General features: G+C 35.9%; 1 protein-coding gene across 4 annotated transcripts in view; it reads left to right on the forward strand.

The window, feature by feature from the left end:
* The window catches only part of farp1 (FERM, RhoGEF (ARHGEF) and pleckstrin domain protein 1 (chondrocyte-derived)), a 90,878-nt gene that overhangs the window by 66,379 nt on the left and 1,857 nt on the right, over positions 1-22,642 (forward strand). For all 4 annotated transcript variants that reach the window (XM_079614810.1, XM_079614811.1, XM_079614812.1 and 1 more), the window contains exons 15-26: positions 2,029-2,118; positions 7,297-7,430; positions 9,735-9,816; positions 10,939-11,176; positions 12,089-12,219; positions 13,424-13,492; positions 14,490-14,579; positions 15,590-15,672; positions 15,935-16,047; positions 16,999-17,162; positions 21,634-21,741; positions 21,823-21,974. In XM_079614810.1, coding sequence (XP_079470936.1) covers positions 2,029-2,118; positions 7,297-7,430; positions 9,735-9,816; positions 10,939-11,176; positions 12,089-12,219; positions 13,424-13,492; positions 14,490-14,579; positions 15,590-15,672; positions 15,935-16,047; positions 16,999-17,162; positions 21,634-21,741; positions 21,823-21,974 — 1,454 coding nt within the window. The remainder of the gene's footprint in view (positions 1-2,028; positions 2,119-7,296; positions 7,431-9,734; positions 9,817-10,938; positions 11,177-12,088; positions 12,220-13,423; positions 13,493-14,489; positions 14,580-15,589; positions 15,673-15,934; positions 16,048-16,998; positions 17,163-21,633; positions 21,742-21,822; positions 21,975-22,642) is intronic.

Consider the following 22,642-nt stretch of genomic DNA (forward strand, 5'->3'; position numbering starts at 1 on the left):
AGTTTGGCAGATTTTGAAATGAATTCAACCTCTAAGAAACACAAAAGATTACGTATGTGCATTATAGCTCGCTGACACATCACTAATGCTGAATCTATTATTTATTTCTTTATATTTAAAACATTTTCAGAGCTTTTTTTCTAATAGAATTGAATGGATGCTATCTTTTGAACTCTTGGCATGAAAACAAACTGAGGTTTCTACCATTCTTTCATGATTTTTCATGTTCATCACTATTTCAAAATAAAGGTCAGAACACGCCTCAGGAGGATGAACATATTCTTGTTGCAAATTGATCAATTACGGCTCCTCTGTAATATATTTTGAAAATCAGAATAAGAAAGTCACCAAATATGTAAACTAGAGATTGTAAGCTTTCAAATTATATAGTTTGTTAAGATTAGTTTAGGTTTAGTATAGGATATTACTGTTTTAAATATGTAATGGCTGTGGGCCGCCGGCGGGCCTATGCCAATATTAAGGTTATTTTGGCAAGAAGTGTGTAACTCCTAGCCGGACTATGAGTTACATAGTAACGGTCTATAGTTAACCTCGACAATGAAATGACGACTTTTGCTTGCTGGGATGGGTTTTCAGGAATATCGTGATAAATTATATACCAGGGGTGTCCAATCCTGATCCTGGAGGGCCACTGTCCTGCAGAGTTCAGCTGTAACCCGTTAAACACTCCTGAACCAGCTAATCCGCTTAAGCATACTAGAAACTTCCTGGAAAGTTGGAGATAAACCGAGTTTAGACACCCCTGCTATATATAATACTCTACACCCCTGTTAAAACAGCTGTGTTTTGAGATGTAAAAAATTAAACAAATACATAAATCATGTCAAGAACTTTTGCACATCTAATATAAAAATTACAAATATGCAATGGCTCTGAAAACACATTTCAGAGAAAAAGAAAGAAAACATTGGAATAAGTAACTGCATAAGTGTGCATACCCTTTTATAATCGGGTATGTGGCTGTGTAAAAACAATGCAGAAAATTGCTGAAATTAAAATGAGAGCGTTATTTTACTCATGTACTCATAATAATCAAATATTGTCAGATAAATGTGCCTGACCTATATATTGCCACTAGTTTTCACGTGTTTTCTTGCTAATATATACTTAGGCCCAGTTAGTTTCTCTCTTCTATGGCAAAACGGACCCAGTAATTGTTTTTGTCAGCCTTTTTAACGTCCTTCATGAACAAACACAGCTGTCAATCATCTCCTCCGCTGTCGATGTCTAGGACCCTCGGCTAATTTCCCCTTTAGATTTCACTGTGCTCGAATTGAAGGTGCTCTCGACAAATTAAGGTTACGATGAGAAGTGGAAAGACTGCTTTAAAGTGTTTTCTCATCAGAAGTGCCACTGCGTTTTGGTCCAGTGTCTCGGTGGACGTCTCAGAATAGGAGACCTAGATAAACTCAACCTAAATTCCAGTCTATTTAGGGCAGATTATGTAGCGGCGGAGTGAGCGGCTCAGTGAACAGTGAGAGTTTTACTTAGGTGTGTGTGTGTGTGTGTGTGTGTGTGTGGTTTCTCATTCTGTAGAACATTGTATTGGACCGTCTCCATTTCTGCTCTGTTTTTATCAGATGCTTATATTTAAATATATTTCACTGTTTTTATAAATGCTTATATTTGCTGAAAGTTACATTTTTATTTGAGTACACTAGCATATGGCCTTGAAGCTAATGGACATTATCATAAAAGCCACCAAACTATCATTTTGATTTAATGGCATCTTTACATAGTCAAAAATTAATATGTTATTTAAAAATGTTTAATGCAATTTACGCAGCATCCTTTTTTTTTTTCTACATATACTTTATATACATTATTTTAGGAGATTCAGTGTGAAAGTATTCCAACATAAAACTATAATAAAATGTCCTACTAGGTGCAATTAATGGTGATTAATTACAGTAAAATGTGCGATTAATGAGTACTATTAACAGCACTGATGGAAATATCTCCTATATTTGTATTTATTTATTTAATTTCTTTCTCTCCTGCTCACAGAGGTTCCCGACCGATAAAGCGTACTTCATCGCCAAAGAGCTCCTGACCACCGAGAGAACGTATCTGAAGGATCTGGAGGTCATCACTGTGGTAAGATTGTAAATACACTCTCGTGTGTGTGTGTGTGTTCAGGATGTTTGTGGTCTTCCGCTGAGTCAACGTTAAAAACCTCAATCAAAGTCTAATGGATATGTGTGGGACGTTGCTGCTGTCACTGTTATTGACGTTTTAAATCACTGTCTCTTACCCCAGTTTCATGTGCAGAGGAAATGTGTACATTTCCTAAAAGATATATATGCTGCTAAGCTAACATTCCCAGTATTTGTTAAACTTTGTTTTCTGATACAAGTGAAACTCGAAAAATTTGAATATGGTGCAAAAGTTCATTTATTTCAGTAATTCAACTTAAAAGGTGAAACTAATATATTATATAGACTCATTACATGCAAAGTGAGATATTTCAAGCTTTTATTTGTTATAATTTTGATGATTATGGCTTACAGATTATGAAAACCCCAAATTCAACATTAGAATATTCTGAAAAGGTTTTCATAAGCTGTAAGCCATAATCATCAAAATTATAATAAATCAAAAAGGCTTGAAATATCTCACTGTATGAGTCTATATAATATATTAGTTTCACCTTTTCAGTTGAATTACTGAAATAAATGAACTTTTGCACAATATTACAATTTTTCGAGTTTCACATGTAGTTGTTAGGTAGTTGCAAAGGTGTTTGAGGTGTTGGGTTGGCGTTGCCAGGGTGATTTGGTTTGTCTAGACTCTAGAGAGTGAGAAAAAGTTTTAAAAAAGTTTCTTTCTTGTGAGCATGCGAGAGTTTCTCATGCACACAAACTAGTTTCATGCTCACTAAGAAACTATTGCGTGCTCACGAGAAACTTTTTGCTTGAGAAACTATTCAAAAAGTTTTACAAAAATGCTTGTGCGTACGCAAAACTTTCTCGTGGGCATGCGAAAGTCTTTATATTTTTTTATTTTTGTAAAGGTCCCTTTAGAGGCTCTGTAAAAAATGTAATGTTTACACAAAGCAAAATAAATAAAATCAGGACGTTTAAGTGTACTTTGTGTGTTTATCCATTCACAAATGAAAGGTTGCCTGGAGAATTGAAGATAAGGAGTTAGTCGGTGTTCTTCTGCTGTCCTCCACCTCGGTCTGTACGTCGGGGGTGTAGCGCGTCTCTTTGATGTCTTACAAGGTAGCGGAGAGAAGCAGCGGGGCGACGCTTTACACGCCTCATAAATATTTCCTTTTGGCTTGTGGATCTGAGGCTTTGGATCCCAGACTTCCACAAGCTCACGTTATTGCAGCTGCATCTGTTCAACGCTTGAAACACCTTCTCGGACGGGAGGGTGTTCAGCATGTTGACTGGTGGTTGCCTGTTATTCAAAATGCTATAGAATCACTATACATTTAGTCAGGGACGGATGATGGCGATGATGTGCCCTGGGCACGGATGTCTCAAAGGCCCCCCTTCACCACATGTGTCGACAATTAATTTTTATTTTTAATTTTAATTTTTTTCATATTTCATATTTTACAAGTTGCCCACTATTGTGCATTTTTATTATTATATTTTTTAGAAAATTTATATATATATATATGTGTACCTGGATCACAAAACCAGTCTCGAGTCGCAATAGCCAACAATACATTGTATGGGTCAAAATTATACATTTTTATTTTATGCCAAAAATAATTTAAGTGAAGATCATGTTCCATGAAGATATTCAGTAAGTTTCCTACCGTAAATATATAAAACATGTATTTTTGTGAGTGAATGCAGCACAATCATGAACATAAATGCTCAACTTTAAAGGAGATTTTTTTTATAAATGTTTTGATTTTTTTTGCACCCTCAGATTCCAGATTTTCAAATTGCTAAATCATTCATATTTTACAAGTTGCCCAATTCATATGAATTAATATGGGCACAGTATGCAATCAATACCTGCTCTTCCACTCTCATCTCCATCTCCTCTCTTTCTTCTCTCAGTCTCTTCATCTTGACCTGTATACCTTCCCTTCCCAAAGCTGAGCTTTGATTGATAGTCTTTGCAAACTGATTATTTTTGTCGGCCGCTTAAAATCTTAAGACGGCTGTTTTGCCTCTTATCTCGCGCTGTAGGACCGTTAACTGGAAATCGCGCTCGGCTCGCGCTTCTGTGAACATAAAGCCCGCCTACTGTGATTTGATTGGTCATCTGGTCACTCGGTCAGCTCAGATGAGAAGCTCGGTTATCGTTATCGTCGCGACTCGCGTCTTTAAAAAAAGCTGGAGATTGTTGGTATCTTTTGTAGCAATTGAGCTTCTCTTGCTTCTTTTTTTTTGTTTGCTTTCCTTTCATTGAAGAACTTGGTTGTGGTTTTAAAGGGCACCTATTATGACATTTAAAATGTTCCTAATGTTGTTTAGGGAGTCCCCAACAACAGTTTTACATGCATGCAATGACAAAAAACACTTTTGTTGTCGTATAATATGCATTTATTTTTACCTGATTTGCTCACCGACTCCCAAATGATTCGTTCAACGACTCATTTTCCAAACCCCTCCTTTGCGCGACGCTAATCTGCGGTGATTGGTCAGATGACCCAGCAGTGTTTACAGAGATAATACTTATTGTACAATGATGCTTTTATCAATTAAATTGTGTTATAATAATGATTATAGTCCACTGCTTTGTAGTTTGTAGTAAAAAACTAAAAATAAGATAAAGCATGTAATGTTATGTTAGCGAGCATAGCCCAGAGTTCATATTGTAAAAGCACAATCAGTCTTTGTTTGCGTTAGCCCGATGCATAAACAACGTTTTTACAAAAATAAAAAAAATAAAATGCAGTTATATTACTACGAGGTATTACTCTATTCTTTAAGACAACTCCGAAAACAACGACAAACACTTCACATATCTCAATACAATTGTCATTGAAGACCTAGAAGCTAAACGGTGCTTACACAACAAACAAAATCATTATTAAGCATGCTACATAAAACATAAAAGCAACAATTATTAATAACACTTACAGGTTGTGATACGGAGGAGGAAGCTGATGCAAATACACTTGGAACTGAACCTTCCTTCAATATCAGCCGGCTCGCGAATCCCAGTTTGATTGCATTTAAGTTGGTAAAGCAATCGTCTTCAAAATGACGCGAACAAAGCACAAGGCTCGGACTATACTTCTGTGGTATATATGAATTGTAGCCACTTAGTCTTCAAATGCTCCTCCTCGGGCAGATGAAAAAAGTTTGCTTTTGAGTCGCAGTTCAGAACACAGCGTCTCGTCGCCCTGATGTTTCCCTGCTGGCCCTGGAGCGCATTCAGCGCAATAAGTGGGCGTATCATATTCAAATAACTTGACAAGTTGTCGTCATCTAGTCAGAGAAAAAGCTTCGGTCTTCTAACGATTCATAAAAATGACTCCGAGTCGACTCTTACTTTTGAAAGACAATAACTTTATATACGGTACACTTTTATATTTCAAACTTTGCAGGATGTTTTTGTTCACTTAGATCTATGTTACACACTACATGAAAGGTAAATTTCAAAATTCCATAATAGGTGCCCTTTAAACGTATTTTTGTTTTGTTTTTCCCAAGTAACCGTCTTCTACGCGTGACTTTATATTACGCAGTGATTTTCACTCGCCTCTAGATGTCCATCTCAACAACACAGAAATACATAAAAATGATTTATTTGATTGATTTACCAAATAAAACTTACTTAATACTTAAAATAATCACATTATTCCACAATTTTCAGCACAATTTTACTGAATAAAAAAAATAAATAATAATAATTATTTGAAAAGAATATAAATTTGACAGGGCCCCCTGCTGGCCCAGTGCCCAGTTGGCCCGTGTGTTAATCCGGGCCTGCATTTAGTGCTGGAGTCCTGATGGACGTCTTGCTGTATGCAGAACATGAGAACGAGGAGACAGAGAGATTCTTCAGTCATCACGTCAGAGTCTGTTGGAGATAGTCATCGCACTTTGTCTGGGGAAATGCCCACGGCTGCTCATCTGTTCATGTTTGGATCTGTATGAAGTAGTCAAATGTTTTTTTAGTTCATGTTTTATATGATGATGGAAAATGTCTACAAAGGCTTCAAAGGATTGATGTGTACCTCCTATTACTGTGAAGGGTCATTTGAACGAAAATTTATTTTGAATAAGAGTTTGATGAACTAGACACTCTATTTTACACATTATTTTGTGGGAAAAGACGCTCATTAACATATGACCGTCCACATTTACATGTCAACACCTATTTGGCAGCCATTTTAATAGGGCTGTAAACGATTAATCGCGATTAATCAAATCCAAAATAAAAGTTTGTGTTTACATATGTGTGTGTATTGTGTATAATTATTTTGTATATATAAATACACATGCATGTATATATTTAAGAAAAATGTGTTATTTATATATAAAATAGTTCTATTTACATATAATATAAATCATATAAAATATATATGCAGTATATAAATGCAAATATTTCTCATGTGTGCGTATTTATATATACAAAATAATTATACACAATACACACACATATATTATGTAAACACAAACTTTTATTTTGGATTCAATTAATCGCGATTAATCGTTTACAGGCTTACATTTTAATGATTAATTGTTTAAAGATGGCGATCTTGATTCAAACACCCAAGCAATTTGATTCCTATAAGTGACAAGTTGACCTTTTAAAAGTAACTTGAAGCTTCAAATAAAGATTGTATCAATTACATCATTACACCAGTAGGTGGCGACAAGTGACTGTTAAAAATGTGTTTGTAATTGAATCATTCATACAAGAGATTTGTTCAAAAAACACTGATTCATCCAGTAATGAAAGTCTTTATGAGTGAGTCATTGAATCATTCACACAAACTTTATTTATTTATTTAAAAATGTATCATTCAAAGTAATACCTTAAAAAAAAAATTGACTTCAGCAATGAACCTTTTGTCAGAACCTCTAGGAAATGACATGTTAATTTGTGTAGTTGTCTGTTAAAAATTGCAGGAGAATCGTAATTTCGTGAAATTATTCACAGTTTATCCAGAATCGTGAAAAACAGAAATCGTTTTACTATTTAGTGACTTGACCTGATGAACATTAGCAGAGCTTATTTACATACAAAAGTCTTAAAAGGTCCGGCAGCAGAAACGGAGATGGTTTTTGGTGCAAGAAAGCATCGCTGATGTTTGCTGTTCTCATGTTTCTCTTCCTTTTTATGTGATTTCAGTCCTTTCAGAAGGCCATTGGGAAGGATGAAGCCATGCCGGATTCCTTGAGAAATCTCATATTTGCCAATTTCGAACCGGTGTACAAATTCCACGAGTCCTTCCTGAAAGAAGTGGAGCAGCGACTGGCTCAGTGGTGCGTATTTCAGATAGAGGTGTGTGTGAGGTGTGTGTGTGTGTGTGTGTACAACTATCTTTGTGAGGACCAGTTTGAGTTTTAGACCATTGGAGTGAGGACGAAGAGACTAAAGCGAGGACATTTTGGCCGGTCCTCACTTTCTGAGACCGCTTTAAAGGCCCGTTTGAGGGTCAAGACTTGGTTTTAGGGGTAAGGTTATAATGGGGTTAAGGGTCGGTTTAGGGTCAGGGTTCGGGTTAGGCACTTAGTTGTGATGGGTAAGGTTAGAGTAAACTGCTAGAGATTGCATTGTGTCAATGAATGTCCTCATAAAGATAGATATACAAGAGAGTGTGTGTGTGTGTGTATACATACAGTTTATGTTTTATATTATGTGTCTGTATTTCTGTTATATTTTTATATTATAGATATATATAAAATAGTGTGTGTGTGTGTATACATGCAGTTTGTTTTATATTATGTGTCTGTATTTCTATGTTATATTTTTATATTATAGATAGAAGATAGATATACAAGAGTGTGTGTGTGTGTGTGTGTGTATACATACAGTTTATGTTTTATATTATGTGTCTGTATTTCTATATGTTATATTTCTATATTATATTAATATCCGTTTCTAATTAGCCAAATTCAAATCAAGACATGCTCTTAAGATCACCAGGCCGCTCAGATCAAACCTGTAGTGCACGTGACCTCTGACCCGACAGCATAATGTGACCCGACAGAAACTGCTGCAGTCAACTCTTCTCTCGCCTGTAATGGTCCGTGGGGAGCCGGTTTGGGCCGGTATTTAAAGACAGGATGATGAACCGTGGTGTGTGTGTTGGTGGCTCTCAGTGAGGGTTAAGGGGAAGTGTGTGTGATAGATGACGGAGTCACTGATGTTCAGTGAGAGTCGAGTTCAGTGAGGAACGATGTGCAACAGAGACATCTAGTGGAGGACATGAGCACTTCGCTTCAAGACTTAAAGGATTAGTTCACTTTTAAAAAAACTTTTGCTAATAATTGACTCACCCCGATGTCATCCAAGATGTCCATGTCTTTCTTTCTTCAGTCGAAAAGAAATGAAGGTTTTTGATGAAAACATTTCTCCATATAATGGACTTCACTGGCGACCAAACGGGTCAAGGTCCAGATGACAGTGTCAGCGCCGCTTCAACGGGCTTTAAACGACACCAGACGATGAAACGGGTCTTATCTAGCGAAACCATCGTCATTTCAAACATAAATAAAAAAGTTTTAAGTTTTATAAGCACAAACGCTCGCCTTGCTCTGTTCTGTGATGCGTGTTTGTGACGTCACGTAATACGCGATTACGTTGAAAAGGTCACGCTTGACGAGTCAGTGTTTACAAATGTGCGGAAGGAGGACCATACACACATATTCAAATGTCTTTGTGTCAGTTTAGCGTTTAAAATGCCCATCTCGTGTGTGTATCCTGGTGTTGTAATATTAAAAAGCCTAAAAGAAAATTTTCGTCAGGATAGAAATGTTTTACTTTTCATAGAAGCGTGACCTTTTCAGCGTAATTGCGTAATTGCGCAACAGAACAGAGCAAGGCGAGCGTTTGTGCGTATTAAACTTAAAACTTTTTTATTTATTTTTGAAATGACGATCGTTTCGCTAGATAAGACCCTTATTCATCGTCTGGTGTCGTTTAAAGCCCGTTGAAGCGGCGCTGACACTGTCATCTGGACCTTGACCCGTTTGGGGCCCATTGACGTCCATTATATGAAGAAATGTGTTCATCAAAAACCTTCATTTCTTTTCGACTGAAGAAAGAAAGACATGGACATCTTGGATGACATCGGGGTGAGTAAATTATCAGCAAAAGTTTTTTTAAAAGTGAACTAATCCTTTAAAGGGGTCATGAACTGGCTTTTAAAACATTTTTATATTGTTGTCAGAGGTCAACTTGGTTTTTACATTCAAAAACATCAAAATGAATAAGTAATCGGCGATTTTCTACCCTGGTTTTGAGCCTAGCTTCTGAAACGCTCGGTTTTATGGGCGACTTTTTTATTGAAGACTTGGAAGTAAACGCCCACTTCTATGATTGGATAACAGTTTTGCATATTATAATGAGTTTCATAGAGACAGAGCATATTTAGGCCACGCCCACACAATCCAACCATCTCCATTGACTGCATTGCGAGAGGCTGCCTCCTTGTCATTTCTTGCTTCTAACTTTAAAGGACTTCTTCACCCAAAATATTATGATATCTGTTGCATGTTAGGGTGCTAAATGTTGCTGCACAACATTTGCTTCAGTCATAAAACGCTGGTGTTGATTGTTCTCAGGGAAGGCCGATCGAACGCTCACATTAAAGGAGATTACCAGCGCGTCGGGGACGTCATGCTGAAGAACATCCAGGGTTTGAAGGTCAGAACATCTGCATCTTTCTGGGATCTTTCTGCTTTTCTTCATATCCGTGAGATATTCGTTTCGGGGATCTTGCTTACCTTGCTTGAATTTCACTATGAAATGTGTTAATGTAATTCAGTGCTATCATTGTGACATACAAATGTTTGCAAACCACATAAAAACAAAATATGATAATACATATAATTTATATATATATATATAAATATCTGTTTGTGTATATGTACATATGTGGTTATATATACTGTATGTATATTATGTATAAGTACTATCTATATATATATATATATATATATATATATATATATATATATATATATATATATACATCAGACAATTTTCAATATACTGTACCATAGGACTGTATGATTACTGTTCAGATATCATGGTATTTACAAAGAATATTATAATATTGGTATTCTTGTAATAGCATCATTCAGTGGTGTATTTTTGGCTATGGTATGATGGTAATTTGAAATAGTGGTATTTTAGTTTTATTAGTATTTTTAAAAATATAATATTTTTAGTTTTCAGGTTAATTTAATAATTTCTTTTTTGTAATTTCGTCATTTAGTTCGCTTATGTCATTTTCTTTTTTCTTTTTTATATTGCTATTTAGGTTTAATATTTTTTTTTATTTCAGTTATAGTTTTTATTTATTTACAGTTAACAATTTTAGCGCTTGAACTTCAACCGTTTATTGCCAAGTCAACATTTAAACTTTTCAACTAATATTTAGATTTGATTTGGTTTATTTTAGTTTACAGAATTGTTTTGAATAGTTTTAGTTAATAACTTGTAACCAATCAGATCAACGTGTGATTGTCAACGAGTGGATCTCTGATCTGCTGTGAGTGAGTGAGTGGAGGCGGGGCTCATTTGCATATTCATAGAACCGCGTATACTAAATGAGGCAAGGGTGTCAAGTTACATTCAAGATATTTCAAGGCACAAAGAAAAAAAAATTAAAGGAAAAAACTTTTACATATGTAATTTTGGTGATCAAAGATGAGTTTTAAGGGATAAAATGATTGACTACAGGTGGACTTCAACAGAAATGTTTTTAATAGTGGTGTTGTGAGCATCATCACAGATGTTTGAGCTGCTTGTCTCTGACCTCAGCTGCTGACGGCTCATCTTCAGAAGCATTCAGAGGCGTTGCTGGAGCTGGAGAGAACGAGCCGCTCGTCCCGCAAGCTGGAGGCTTTGTGTCGAGACTTTGAGCTTCAGAAAGTCTGTTACCTGCCGCTCAACATCTTCTTCCTCCGCCCGCTTCACCGCCTCATGCACTACAAACAGATCCTGGAGCGCCTCTGCAAACACTATCCACCGACACACGACGACTTCCGGGACTCGCGAGGTGCGCGACCCCACGCTTTCATCGGCTCGACATTAAGCCTTCTCATGTGCTTGTTCTTTAGACAAAAAAATGTAATATTGTGCAAAACTCCTTAAAAGGTGAAACTAATATACTATATAGACTCATTACATGCAAAGTGAGATATTTCAAGGTTTTATTTGTTATAGTTTTGATGATTATGACTTTTTTTGAAAGCTTATGAAAACCTTTTCACAATATTCTAATTTTAAATTTTTAATAAGCTTTAAGCCATAATCATCAAAATTATAACAAATAAAGTCTTGAAATATCTCACTTTGCATGTAATGAGTCTATATAATATATTAGTTTAACCTTTTAAGTTGAATTACTGAAATAAATTAACTTTTGCTTAATATTAAAATTTTTCGAGTTTCACCTATATATATATATATATACCGGTGTATATATATATATAAATCTGCATATTGTCATATCTGCAACTTTAAAGGGCATTTCCCTCCCTAATATTATTAAAAGTATGCTTCATCTTTCATTTCAAATTCCTAAATTTGATCAATACATTTTATTAGAATAAAATACACATTGTAAAAAATTACAACTGCATTAATTAATGGTATGAGATTGTTTTAAATATTTTTGAATATACAAATAAGAAATGTTGGAAAGAATGATACTTTTAAACATAACACTAAACCGCCAGTAGGTGGCGGCAGCTGACCGTCTTAATGAGCGAGTCATTGAGTCATTCATTCAAACGATTCGATCAAACGACTCATTGATTCAAGAATGAGGGATTTGTTTATGAATGGGTCATTGAATCTTTGACTCAAAAATCCACTTGTTCCGCGTTAACAAGCGCTAAAGTCGAGCCCTGCCGTCAGGTGTCCCAGACTTCCTTCTAATCGTGTGAATGTGACTTGTCTGTTCTAGCTGCGCTTGCTGATATTTCTGAGATGGTTGTGCAGCTTCAAGGCACGCTCATTAAGATGGAGAACTTCCAGAAACTTCTGGAGCTCAAGAAGGACCTCGCTGGCGTCGACAGTCTCGTCGTTCCTGGACGGGTCAGTTCTTGAAACCAAGTTTTAATTATATAAATATCTGGTCAATTTTGAGACTTTTGGATATTTGTCTTCAATAACATGTCTTCTTTCAGACTTGTGGTGAAAAAAAGTCTGAAATACACATTTAGGTCTTTATTTTTCTACACTTTGTCTGTTTGCGTCTGTAGATTTCTCATAAATTTAACAAAAGTTGGCGTAAATCAACATCTCTGTCTGCACAGTCATCACACACACCCTGTACAATGCTGTCGGATCCAAAAATGGTCATTTCCTTTTTATCAGCAACCAATCGTGCAAGTAAAAGGGCTGAATGTGCAATCTCATTGGCTGATGATAAATCTTTAAAGCCCGTTTTCTCAAAATGACTTTTCTCTCATTCTCCAAGTCTGAAATCTCCACTTCAGTCGCACCGATATACACCACACTGTCCAGTCTTGTACCTAGTTATATTATGAAGACATTTACTGAGGGATTTGTAAATATATTATTCCTAGCCTGATTTATATAACATTATATTCCAAAAAACATGGCGAAAATCTTTTTGTTTAAGGCTATTGACAGTATATTCTGATTTACAGGATAACTAAAGTAGATATCCATAAATCCCTCTGTAATTTTTTCCCATCTAATATGTGAACACAATGAAAAAATTATTTTTAACCTGGCTTTATCCAGTACTCAGATTTCGTTTTTTTAATATATATATGCAAATTAGAGCATATTTAATTAGATATTGCCTAATATGCATATTTAAACATTAAATTACAGAAAACTTGTAATACATTTTTTTCTCATCTTAATGTAGATAATCAACTGGGAAAGTTTCATGGTGATATCTGCTAGTTAAAATTTTTACCCTGTTCACCTGTAGTGTCTCGCCTTAAAGAGCCCGATCATTTTTCCTGCCGTTAAACTGGAAAAAGTGGATTCGGACACGACCTAAGTGCACTTGCTTTAGACCATGCGCTTTGATCCTTAAAATAGGGTCCAGAAAATGAAGAAACACAGGGCAAAACACGTTTATGGCAGAAGCTCACAGTGAATGGAAAGCCAAGGAAAATAAATAGGTTTTAGGAGATGATTTAATATTAGTTAAGGACTGAGCCGATCTGATATACGCCGGAATGAAATCGTTGAGCATGTTGCTGAATGTGACCGTGTGTTAGTCTCTCTCTCGTTGAGCCGCTTGTGTCTGTTCTGGCAGGAGTTCATCAGGCTTGGGTGTCTCAGCAAACTCTCTGGAAAAGGTCTTCAGCAGAGGATGTTCTTCCTGGTAAGAGTCGCACACACACACACACACACACACACACACACACACACACACACACACACACACACACACTAGACTTCTGTTAGACTTATAACCTATTCAGACTTTGTGCATCTCTTCATAAAAGTATTGTGCTGGTATTTCATTCTGAATATATATTGACTATATACGTACAGTGAATAGTACAAAGATACTTGCATGTTACTGTTTTATTTAATTTTTTGTTTTGAAATTTTAATTTTAATTCAATTTGATTTAAATGATTTGATAATTTATTATTTTATTTTTTCTATTACTTGTACATTTTGTTTATTTATTTTTAAAATCTTCAATGTTATTTTGTATTAATGTTTTATGTTTTTAAAATATATATTTTTTTATCTTATCATTGATTGTTTTTTCTTTGTGTAATTCTTTTTTTAAAATAATTTATTTAAAATGATTTATTATTGGTTTCTTTTAAATGTTTCTATTATTTAATTTTGTTTTGTTTTATATATTTTTATTTTGAATTTAAAAATAATAGTAATAATAACACTAAGAATAAATATTTTATTTCAATACCATAATATTAAATAAATAAATAACAATAACAAAAAACAACAATAATATTATTATTGTTTTTATTATTATTTAATTGTATATGATATATTTGATGATGACAATAATAACAACAACTAATAACAATATTAGTGTTGTTGTTGCTTTAATTATTATGTAATTATATAATGTCATATATTTAATAATAATAATAATTTGCTGTTGTTATAATACTACTATTCATTATAGTTATAATATTATTTATTATATACATTTTTTGTTTTTTTTTGGACCTCTATTATAGTAATACCATGATATTCTTCATGATATTCTTCAATATTTAATGATTTTCAAGTGCCTTAGTCTCCTAGCTGAAGTGAATCATCTCTCTTGATGGTTTTACGAGAGATAAAATAACGAAGTCTAATGTTTTCCTTTCACATCTTGAAATTATTTGCAGTTCAATGATGTTCTGATGTACACGAGTCGAGGGATGACGGCATCTAATCAGTTCAAAGTTCACGGCCAACTTCCCCTGTATGGCATGACGGTGGGTATTTTTGATTAGTTTTGGTCTATATGGTGTGACTTTAACGTCCAGTACAGAACTGGGATCAGTAATGAGTGAACGGCACAATATTCCCTCTGTGGTTTTGGACGTGTTCCCGCTGTCTCCATCTCTAGTTACTAATTGTACATTCACACAAACAGGAGATCTATTGTTAGTCTCAGTAAATCGCGTATTGTATGTAAATGTAATTATCCAGAAACACACAGCATTTCTCCTCGTCATTTCTTGCTTCTAACTAAAGACAGAAAAATGCCTAAAAGCTGCTGTGTGACGAGGTGTACAGCAAACAAGCTAAGAAACCCAGAAATAAGGTTTTATAAGCGGTCGACCCCAAAAAAACTAGTGTTTAAGTACTTAAAAGTGGACACAGGCAGTCGAGACAGAGCGTAACGCGTTTCATTACTCTGAGAACTAACGTACGCCCGCTGGAGGAGAACGTAACCGACACAGGATCTTACAGAAACTGACATTTGGATAGTTGACTCACCAGTGACCAAATGTTTAACTCACTGCACACGTAACTGTGTTTCTAGTGCATACTGAGTGTCAGGATCCCACAATTTACCCATTCGTTCCAGCCTGTGTCCACTTTTAAGTCCTTAGACGCGCGTTTTTTGGGGTCGACAGCTTATAAAAACGTATTTCTGGGTTTCTGAGCTTGTTTGCTGGACACCTCGTCACACAGCAGCTTTTAGCCATTTTTCTGTCTTTAGTTAGAAGCAAGAAATGAAAAGGAGGAGCCTCTCGTAATGCAGAGTCAATGGAGACGGATGGATTGCCCCCCCCCCCCCCCCCCCCGGTGTGGGCGTGGCCTAAATACGCTCCGTCTCTATTCAAATGTCTTGATGAATTTCAGACCTCGGTACAGGAGATTCAGGGGCCAAAATATCCTCTAGATCCCTTCATGTTCTTCTGACCTTAAGACTCGTCCACAAGGTCAACATGTTACTGACCCCCGGGTTACTCTTTCTTCTTGATGTGTTGTGTAGATCCGTGAAAGTGAGGACGAGTGGGGCGTCCCGCATTCATTCACTCTGTTCGGACAGCGGCAGTCTGTCGTCGTGGCCGCCAGGTAACATTAAAAGATGGAGATTGTGACTAAATAACATGTTCAATTACATGAGTTTAACTGGTACATTATTACACAGCGGACTTTTTCTAGTGATAATAATAATAATGATGTTATGATATAGTGTGAATATTTTTTTTTAATCAAAATGCTGTTTTTAACATGTTATATAACGCCTCATTAGTGTGTATTGCAGTGAGTCTGCTGTAACCGTGGTAACGGCGATCCGCTAGTGTGATTGACAGTTTCTGCATGTCTTCCTCAGCTCAGAGCCTGAGATGGACAAGTGGGTGGAGGACATCAAGATGGCCATCGAACTGTCGGACAAATGCAACGGAGCCTCGGCTGAGATCCTGTCCAGTAGTTTCACTGACGGCAGTAAGTCACACACACTCGTCTGCATGTTATCTACAGCTAGTCCTGATGACACCGGCTTCGTTTACACTGCAGGTCTCGATGCCCAATTCTGATTTGTTTCCTATATCGAAATTTTTTAGACCGTTCTTTCAACTGTGACCCATATCCAATTGATTCATGTGTTTAGTTTATAGTTTATACTTGACATGCTATCTGAACGACGAACGTGAAATATAAAACATCGCGCCTGCTTAAAGGGGCTTCTTGCTCAGATGGACGAACGCAAAATAAGCTTGATGCTAGCTTTGCGATAAGTTCGCCAGACTGATTTTGAGGCGGAGGACAAAAAGTGCCATCATTGCAGACATCGCATATGCTTCAGTTATTGTGTGCGAGAGAGATCTCAACATGCTGGGAACATACAACACGATCTCATGAAAGTGCGTATCTAGACCACTAATGTTACAGTGCATGATACACACTGAAAACCCCTTGGGTAGGATTAGGGGTGTGAGTGTGTGTGTATTTCACGCCATAAACTGCGTATCATATGCACGTGAAAACTATTTTTGCCATAAATGGCACGAGATATTTGCTATAGATACGCACTTTCATTAGCCTGGCAAGCCAGACTTGCATCAAGATGTTTAGTCTGGCAACTCTCCATAGACACGGCTTAATCCGAGGGGCGCACTGCAAAAAATACTTTCTTAATTAGTATTTTTGTTTTGTTTCCAGTCCAAATATCTAAAAATTCTTAAACCAAGAAGCGTTTACTAGAGAAGTAAAATGACATAAGAAATTCTATTTTGTTTTAAGATAAAAAGAAAGTAATTTAAGTAATTTTTGCTTAAAACAAGCAAAATTATCTGCCAATGGGGTAAGAAAAAAATTCTTGGTTTCCATTCGAATTCAGATTTTTTTCCCTTGTGCAATGGCTGTTTAAAAGGCTGTTCTTCCCACATTTCCCAGAATCCCCTGAGGAATCTAGCGCCGACCAGGAATCAGAAGATGACTTGAGTGCGTCTCGGACGTCTCTCGAGCGGCAGACGCCTCACCGCGGTAACACCACGGTTCATGTGTGCTGGCACCGCAGCACCAGCGTGTCCATGGTGGATTTTAGCGTAGCGTTAGAGGTACCGGAGCGAAGCCGTCGTGATCCTGAGATCCTCTGTGTCCTGTGCTCTTCTTCTCCGTCGTGATCCTGAGATCCTCTGTGTCATGTGCTTTTCTTCTCCGTCGTGATCCTGAGATCCTCTGTGTCCTGTGCTCTTCTTCTCCGTCGTGATCCTGAGATCCTCTGTGTCCTGTGCTCTTCTTCTCCGTCGTGATCCTGAGATCCTCTGTGTCCTGTGCTCTTCTTCTCCGTCGTGATCCTGAGATCCTCTGTGTCATGTGCTTTTCCTCGCGTCGTGTCTCTGTGTTTGTGTTTAACCTCTCTCTCTCTCTCTCTCTCTCTCTCTCTCTCTCTCTCTCTCTCTCTCTCTCTCTCTCTCTCTCTCTCTCTCTTCTCTCTCTCTCTCTCTCTCTCTCTCTCTTTCTCTCTTTCTGCAAGGCGACACTTGTAATTGGTCCCTCATGGAGTTTGTGCACCGTTTGCATTTCCACGAGTTAATATCTGGAATTCATCATCATAATTGAAGCAGAGAGTTTTATCGGTAGTTGAAAGCATGATCAGATTCACTAAACTTGAATGTAAAAATAACCAAGTGTGCACAAACACATGAGGGTGAAGATATAATGCCTTTTCCTCCACTGCAGGAAGTCCTGTTCCTAACCAGTATTTCTGTCAGTACAAGATCAGTTTGCTTGAGAAGCAGAGCTGCATAAGATATTAAGACTTCAGTATTTATTTCCTATATATATATATATATTCAAACTTTTCAGGCTAGGTTTGAGTACAAACTTTGACACAATATACTCGCAGTATATTCATAATCAATAAAAGCGTAACTCATGGAGTGCTGCGTCTCAAGTCAGTCGATCTTGTTTAAAGGATTTTCACGTATTTTCTCTGGAAAGATTCCTTCTAAACTCTTTTTTTCAGTGTGTTTGTGTGCCGTGTTCTTCATCCGACGAGTGCTGGTCTTCCTCCTGGTTCAGACTCTCTCTCTCTCTCTCTCTCCGTGTCCCAGTGTGTGTGTGTCATGTCTCTGACTGTGTGTGTTTCTCTTCTTCTCTCCTGTCTCTGTCCTCCGCTGTGTTAGACGGCTCTAGTCCAGTCAGTCTCTCAGAGGCCCGCGCTGTGGCCCCGCTCAGGGCCCAGGGGCCCGTGTCTCTCGCTCTGGTGTGTTGGTATCGTGTCCAAAGCCTCTCCTTTAGTGAAACCTGCAGGAGTAGAGAGGTAAAACATGGACCCGTATAATGGAGCTTTTCATTTAGACGCATTTAGAAGAGTTAAAGATGCGACAGAGCGACGGTTATTTGTGAAGATAAACTGCCCGTCTAATGGCATTTTTATCCTGCTAACCAGGAAAGTCACGTTTAAGTTTCTTAACAAAGGACATGAGCTTCGGGCCGTCTTCAAACCAGTGTTGTTATTGTTAACTAAAACTATTTAAAATAATTTGCGGTAATCAAAATAAATCCGAAATAAAATAAAATACAAATATTGAATCAAAAACTGAAACTTAATTGCAAAATTAGAATGTACTTAAGTTCTTAAATTACTTAAACTTAAGTTATATAAGAAAATAATTAAAAATGATAAGTTATAGACAAAAATATATAGCTAATTATGTAAATTATATGTAAATAAAAATATTTAAAAAATGACAAATGCATTTTACAACATTTATAATATCATACATTTTGTATAGTATCTTTAAAACATTATACAAAAGCTTAATATATTTTACTGTAGAATGATTTTATGTATATATACAGTATATATATAATAAATTATATGTATATAGTGTGTGTATATGTATGTATATATATACTGTATATATATATATATATATATATATATATATATATATATATATATATATATATATATTGTTTTATTTGTTTCTGTAAAAATGATATAATAACAATAATACATTGGCAACTAACTGAAATCAAATAAGTTGAAGTTCCTAAATGACTAAAACTAAGCCAAAAATAAATGAAAACTTAAAAAAACAAAGTGAAAACTGGAAATAAAAAAGCATTTTTTAAAGTAATAATATGCTTTTAAAATACTTCAATGATTTGAAGTTCTGTCAAATAGTGGATTTGAAATTCACACGATCAATGATTTCTCTGTTTTACGTTAATATCATCACCGCCACTAACTGAACAACCTGAGCTGAACATTATACTGCACACACAGTTCAATAACTGATATTAATGCAGTTAATGACCGACTCTGGTCGTCCCTCTGAACACTGACTGTACTTGAGGTTGTGACGGTGTGTGTTCGCTTCTCTTCAGTGTGTTTCTCTCGTGTTGAGTGTGTTTGATTCTTCTTTCACTGACAGCACAAACGTAACAACATCAGTTTCAGACGACCATTCATACAGGACTCGTTCTTGCAATGATGATCATAAAAAGAAGCTAGAATGGTATAGAATAAAGCTTGACATGACATCTTAAAAATGCAGCGTTTATGTTGAATAAACTACAAGGCATACAAAGTTGTCTGTCTGACACATGCATGTGTGTGTGTGCATAGTCCAAAAATGAAAAATAAAACTGAATTGAATCCTGTATGAATGAAGAAGTTTCCTTGAAATGAACATGGAGACACTTTGTGCTGTCGGTCTCGTAACTTTGTTGTGCCCAGAGTCCAAAATATACAAAATATTATATTCAAGTCAAGTGAGTAAAAGTTGCCTTTGGTAAATAAATTATCGCCTCGAACATGCAATTTTTGAAATTGTGAATATATTGTGATTTACTGCATGCATAATGCATAAAATTAGGAATTTGTACATTATGCATGATTGAAATCACGATATAAGATATTTAAATCATGCATTAAGTTAAAATGACCCATTTTAACATTATGCGTGATTTAAAGGGACAGTTCACCATTTTTTTTTTTTACACCCTCATGTTGTTAAAAACCTGTATGAGTTTCTTTCTTCTGCTGAACACAAAAGAAGATATCTTGAAGAATGGCAACTGTTTGACAGATCCTAACTATCCTATCAAGCCGATTACATCACAATTGCATCTCTCGTACTGTATATTGAGATTGAAGTTATTTAGAAAAATCTATTGTTTAGAGGAAACCCTCTTGACAAACATACTTCTCATACATACGTACATAACATACTAAAAGAACAAAGACAAAAGCTCTCCATCAAACCAAAACTACCCGTATCTTCCCCAATCCAACCATTAGATATTAAACAACACACAGTTAAGGTCATTCATATATACAATAGAAGAGGGAGAGAGAGAAAATAAATAATAATAATAATACATCAAGCATGAGGAAAACAGTGGCAGATTGTATGCAAATAATTATGCATTACGTTATAAGAGATTCAAGTAAATCAAATATATTTGTTTAATAAAACTAAATATGTACTTACCGGTATATACAACTTATATTTATTTGATATATTATTAAATAAACACATTTAACCCTTGTGTTATGTTGCGGGTCAATTTGACCATTTTCGATTTTCTAGTTGTTGGAAATACTGGTTAACCTGTGTTTTTTTTTCTTGATATTTTGTGACTTTTTCTCATTTCTCATCATGAACATGCATGCAAAGTTTCAACATGCTGATGTGTTTTGACATATACAAACAAAATTACTATTACGTTCGCGGGTCAATTTGACCCATATATTTTAACGCTCTAAGGCAACTGTACCGACCCAAAATAATGGTAAATTAGTTGCTGTGTGCTCATCATGTCAGAAGTAACTTCTTGACTTTATGAAATGAGTCTACAAAACTAAAGTTGAGCCAACTTAGGAAAAGTAAACATTATTTTCATTATACAGCTAAATTTAATTGTTCAGTTATGATGTTCTAAGCAGAAAATGTAAAAATAAACAAATAATGAAAACGTAAAAATAAAATAAACAGTATACTGTTAATCAATAATAATAAAATTTTGTCAAAACAAAACTGTTAGAATGGTTAAAAAATATTTTCATAAATCATATGTTCATATTTTTTTTAATGTTTGACAAATGTTGATATTAGAAGTTTACAATCGGTACCTGAATCTTTGTTGTTTTTCATAGTGTGATTTTTGAGGAATTGTATTGAATCCAATTATGGTCAATTTGACCCGCACCATAAAGAGTGTACACAGAAATTGAACAGTGCACAAGGGTTTAATAATATAAGTCCTATTAATAAGTTAGCTAATGAGATGCGAACTGAACTAGGCTTTTCCGCAGAACTCATTTCATATTTGATGATCTTTACACAGTTATTGAAGGAATCTGAACAATGACACTGTTTTCTTTGGAGAGCCGCTTTACAGCCGAATGAACCGTGTACGTCACTGAATCATTATTTCCCTGTTATCTCTGTAAAGCTGCTTTAAAACAATCTAAAGCGCTTCAGAAATAAAGGTGACTTGACCCGTAGATTTCGGACTCTGGTTGAATGTGAAGCGTTTCTCTCTGGTTTCTCATTGGTGTTTATTGTTCAGAACCAGCTGTCTGGGAATCTGCTGAGGAAGTTCAAGAACAGCAACGGCTGGCAGAAGTTATGGGTGGTCTTCACCAACTTCAGCCTGTTCTTCTACAAAACACACCAGGTGAGACGCGCTCACACAACAGCACGTTTTCTCAGGACTTTAACGGAGGGCCGTGTGTGATGTGAAAGTGTGTGTTTGCAGGATGAGTTTCCTCTGGCCAGTCTTCCTCTGCTGGGATACTCCATCACCATTCCCTCAGAGTCCGAGAACATCCATAAAGACTACGTCTTCAAGCTGCATTTCAAATCACACGTCTACTATTTCAGATCCGAGAGCGAGTACACGTTCGAGAGGTGCGTACGGGATCTCCGATTGACCAAAGCACTGGAGTGTGTGTTCCTGGAATAAGAATACTTTATTGCAAAGACATATGTGACCACAAAACCAGTCACATGGGTCAATTTTCTGAATTTAAGATTTATTCATAATCTGAAAGCTGAATAAATAAGCTTTCCATTGATGTGTGGTTTGTTAGGATAGGACAATATTTTGGTCGAGACACAACTATTGAAAATCTGGAATCTGAGGATGCAAAAAAATGTAAACATTGAGAAAATCTCCTTTAAAGTTGTGCATTTATGTTCACGATTTTGCTGCATTCACTCACAAAAATACATGTTTTATATATTTACAGTAGGACCTTTACAGACAAATCTTTACTTAATATCCTAATGATTTGTGGCATAAAAGAGAAATGTATAATTTTGACCCATACAATGTATAGTTGGCTATTGCCACAGAAATACCCGTGCGGCTCCAGACTGGTGCTGTGGTCCAGCGTCACATATTACAAAATTATATTATTTAGGGATGCATGATATATTGCCCGCCATATCGGTATCAGCCAATATATGTTCATTTTGAATGTTATTAGTAAGAAAATTTGGCCAATATCTTTAAGCCGATAAATAATAATGTATCATATCCTTCAGTTCAACATGATGGTTTTCAATTGCTTGAA

Source organism: Phoxinus phoxinus (assembly GCF_949152265.1).
Source record: "Phoxinus phoxinus genome assembly, chromosome: 6".
Lineage (NCBI taxonomy): Eukaryota > Metazoa > Chordata > Actinopteri > Cypriniformes > Leuciscidae > Phoxinus > Phoxinus phoxinus.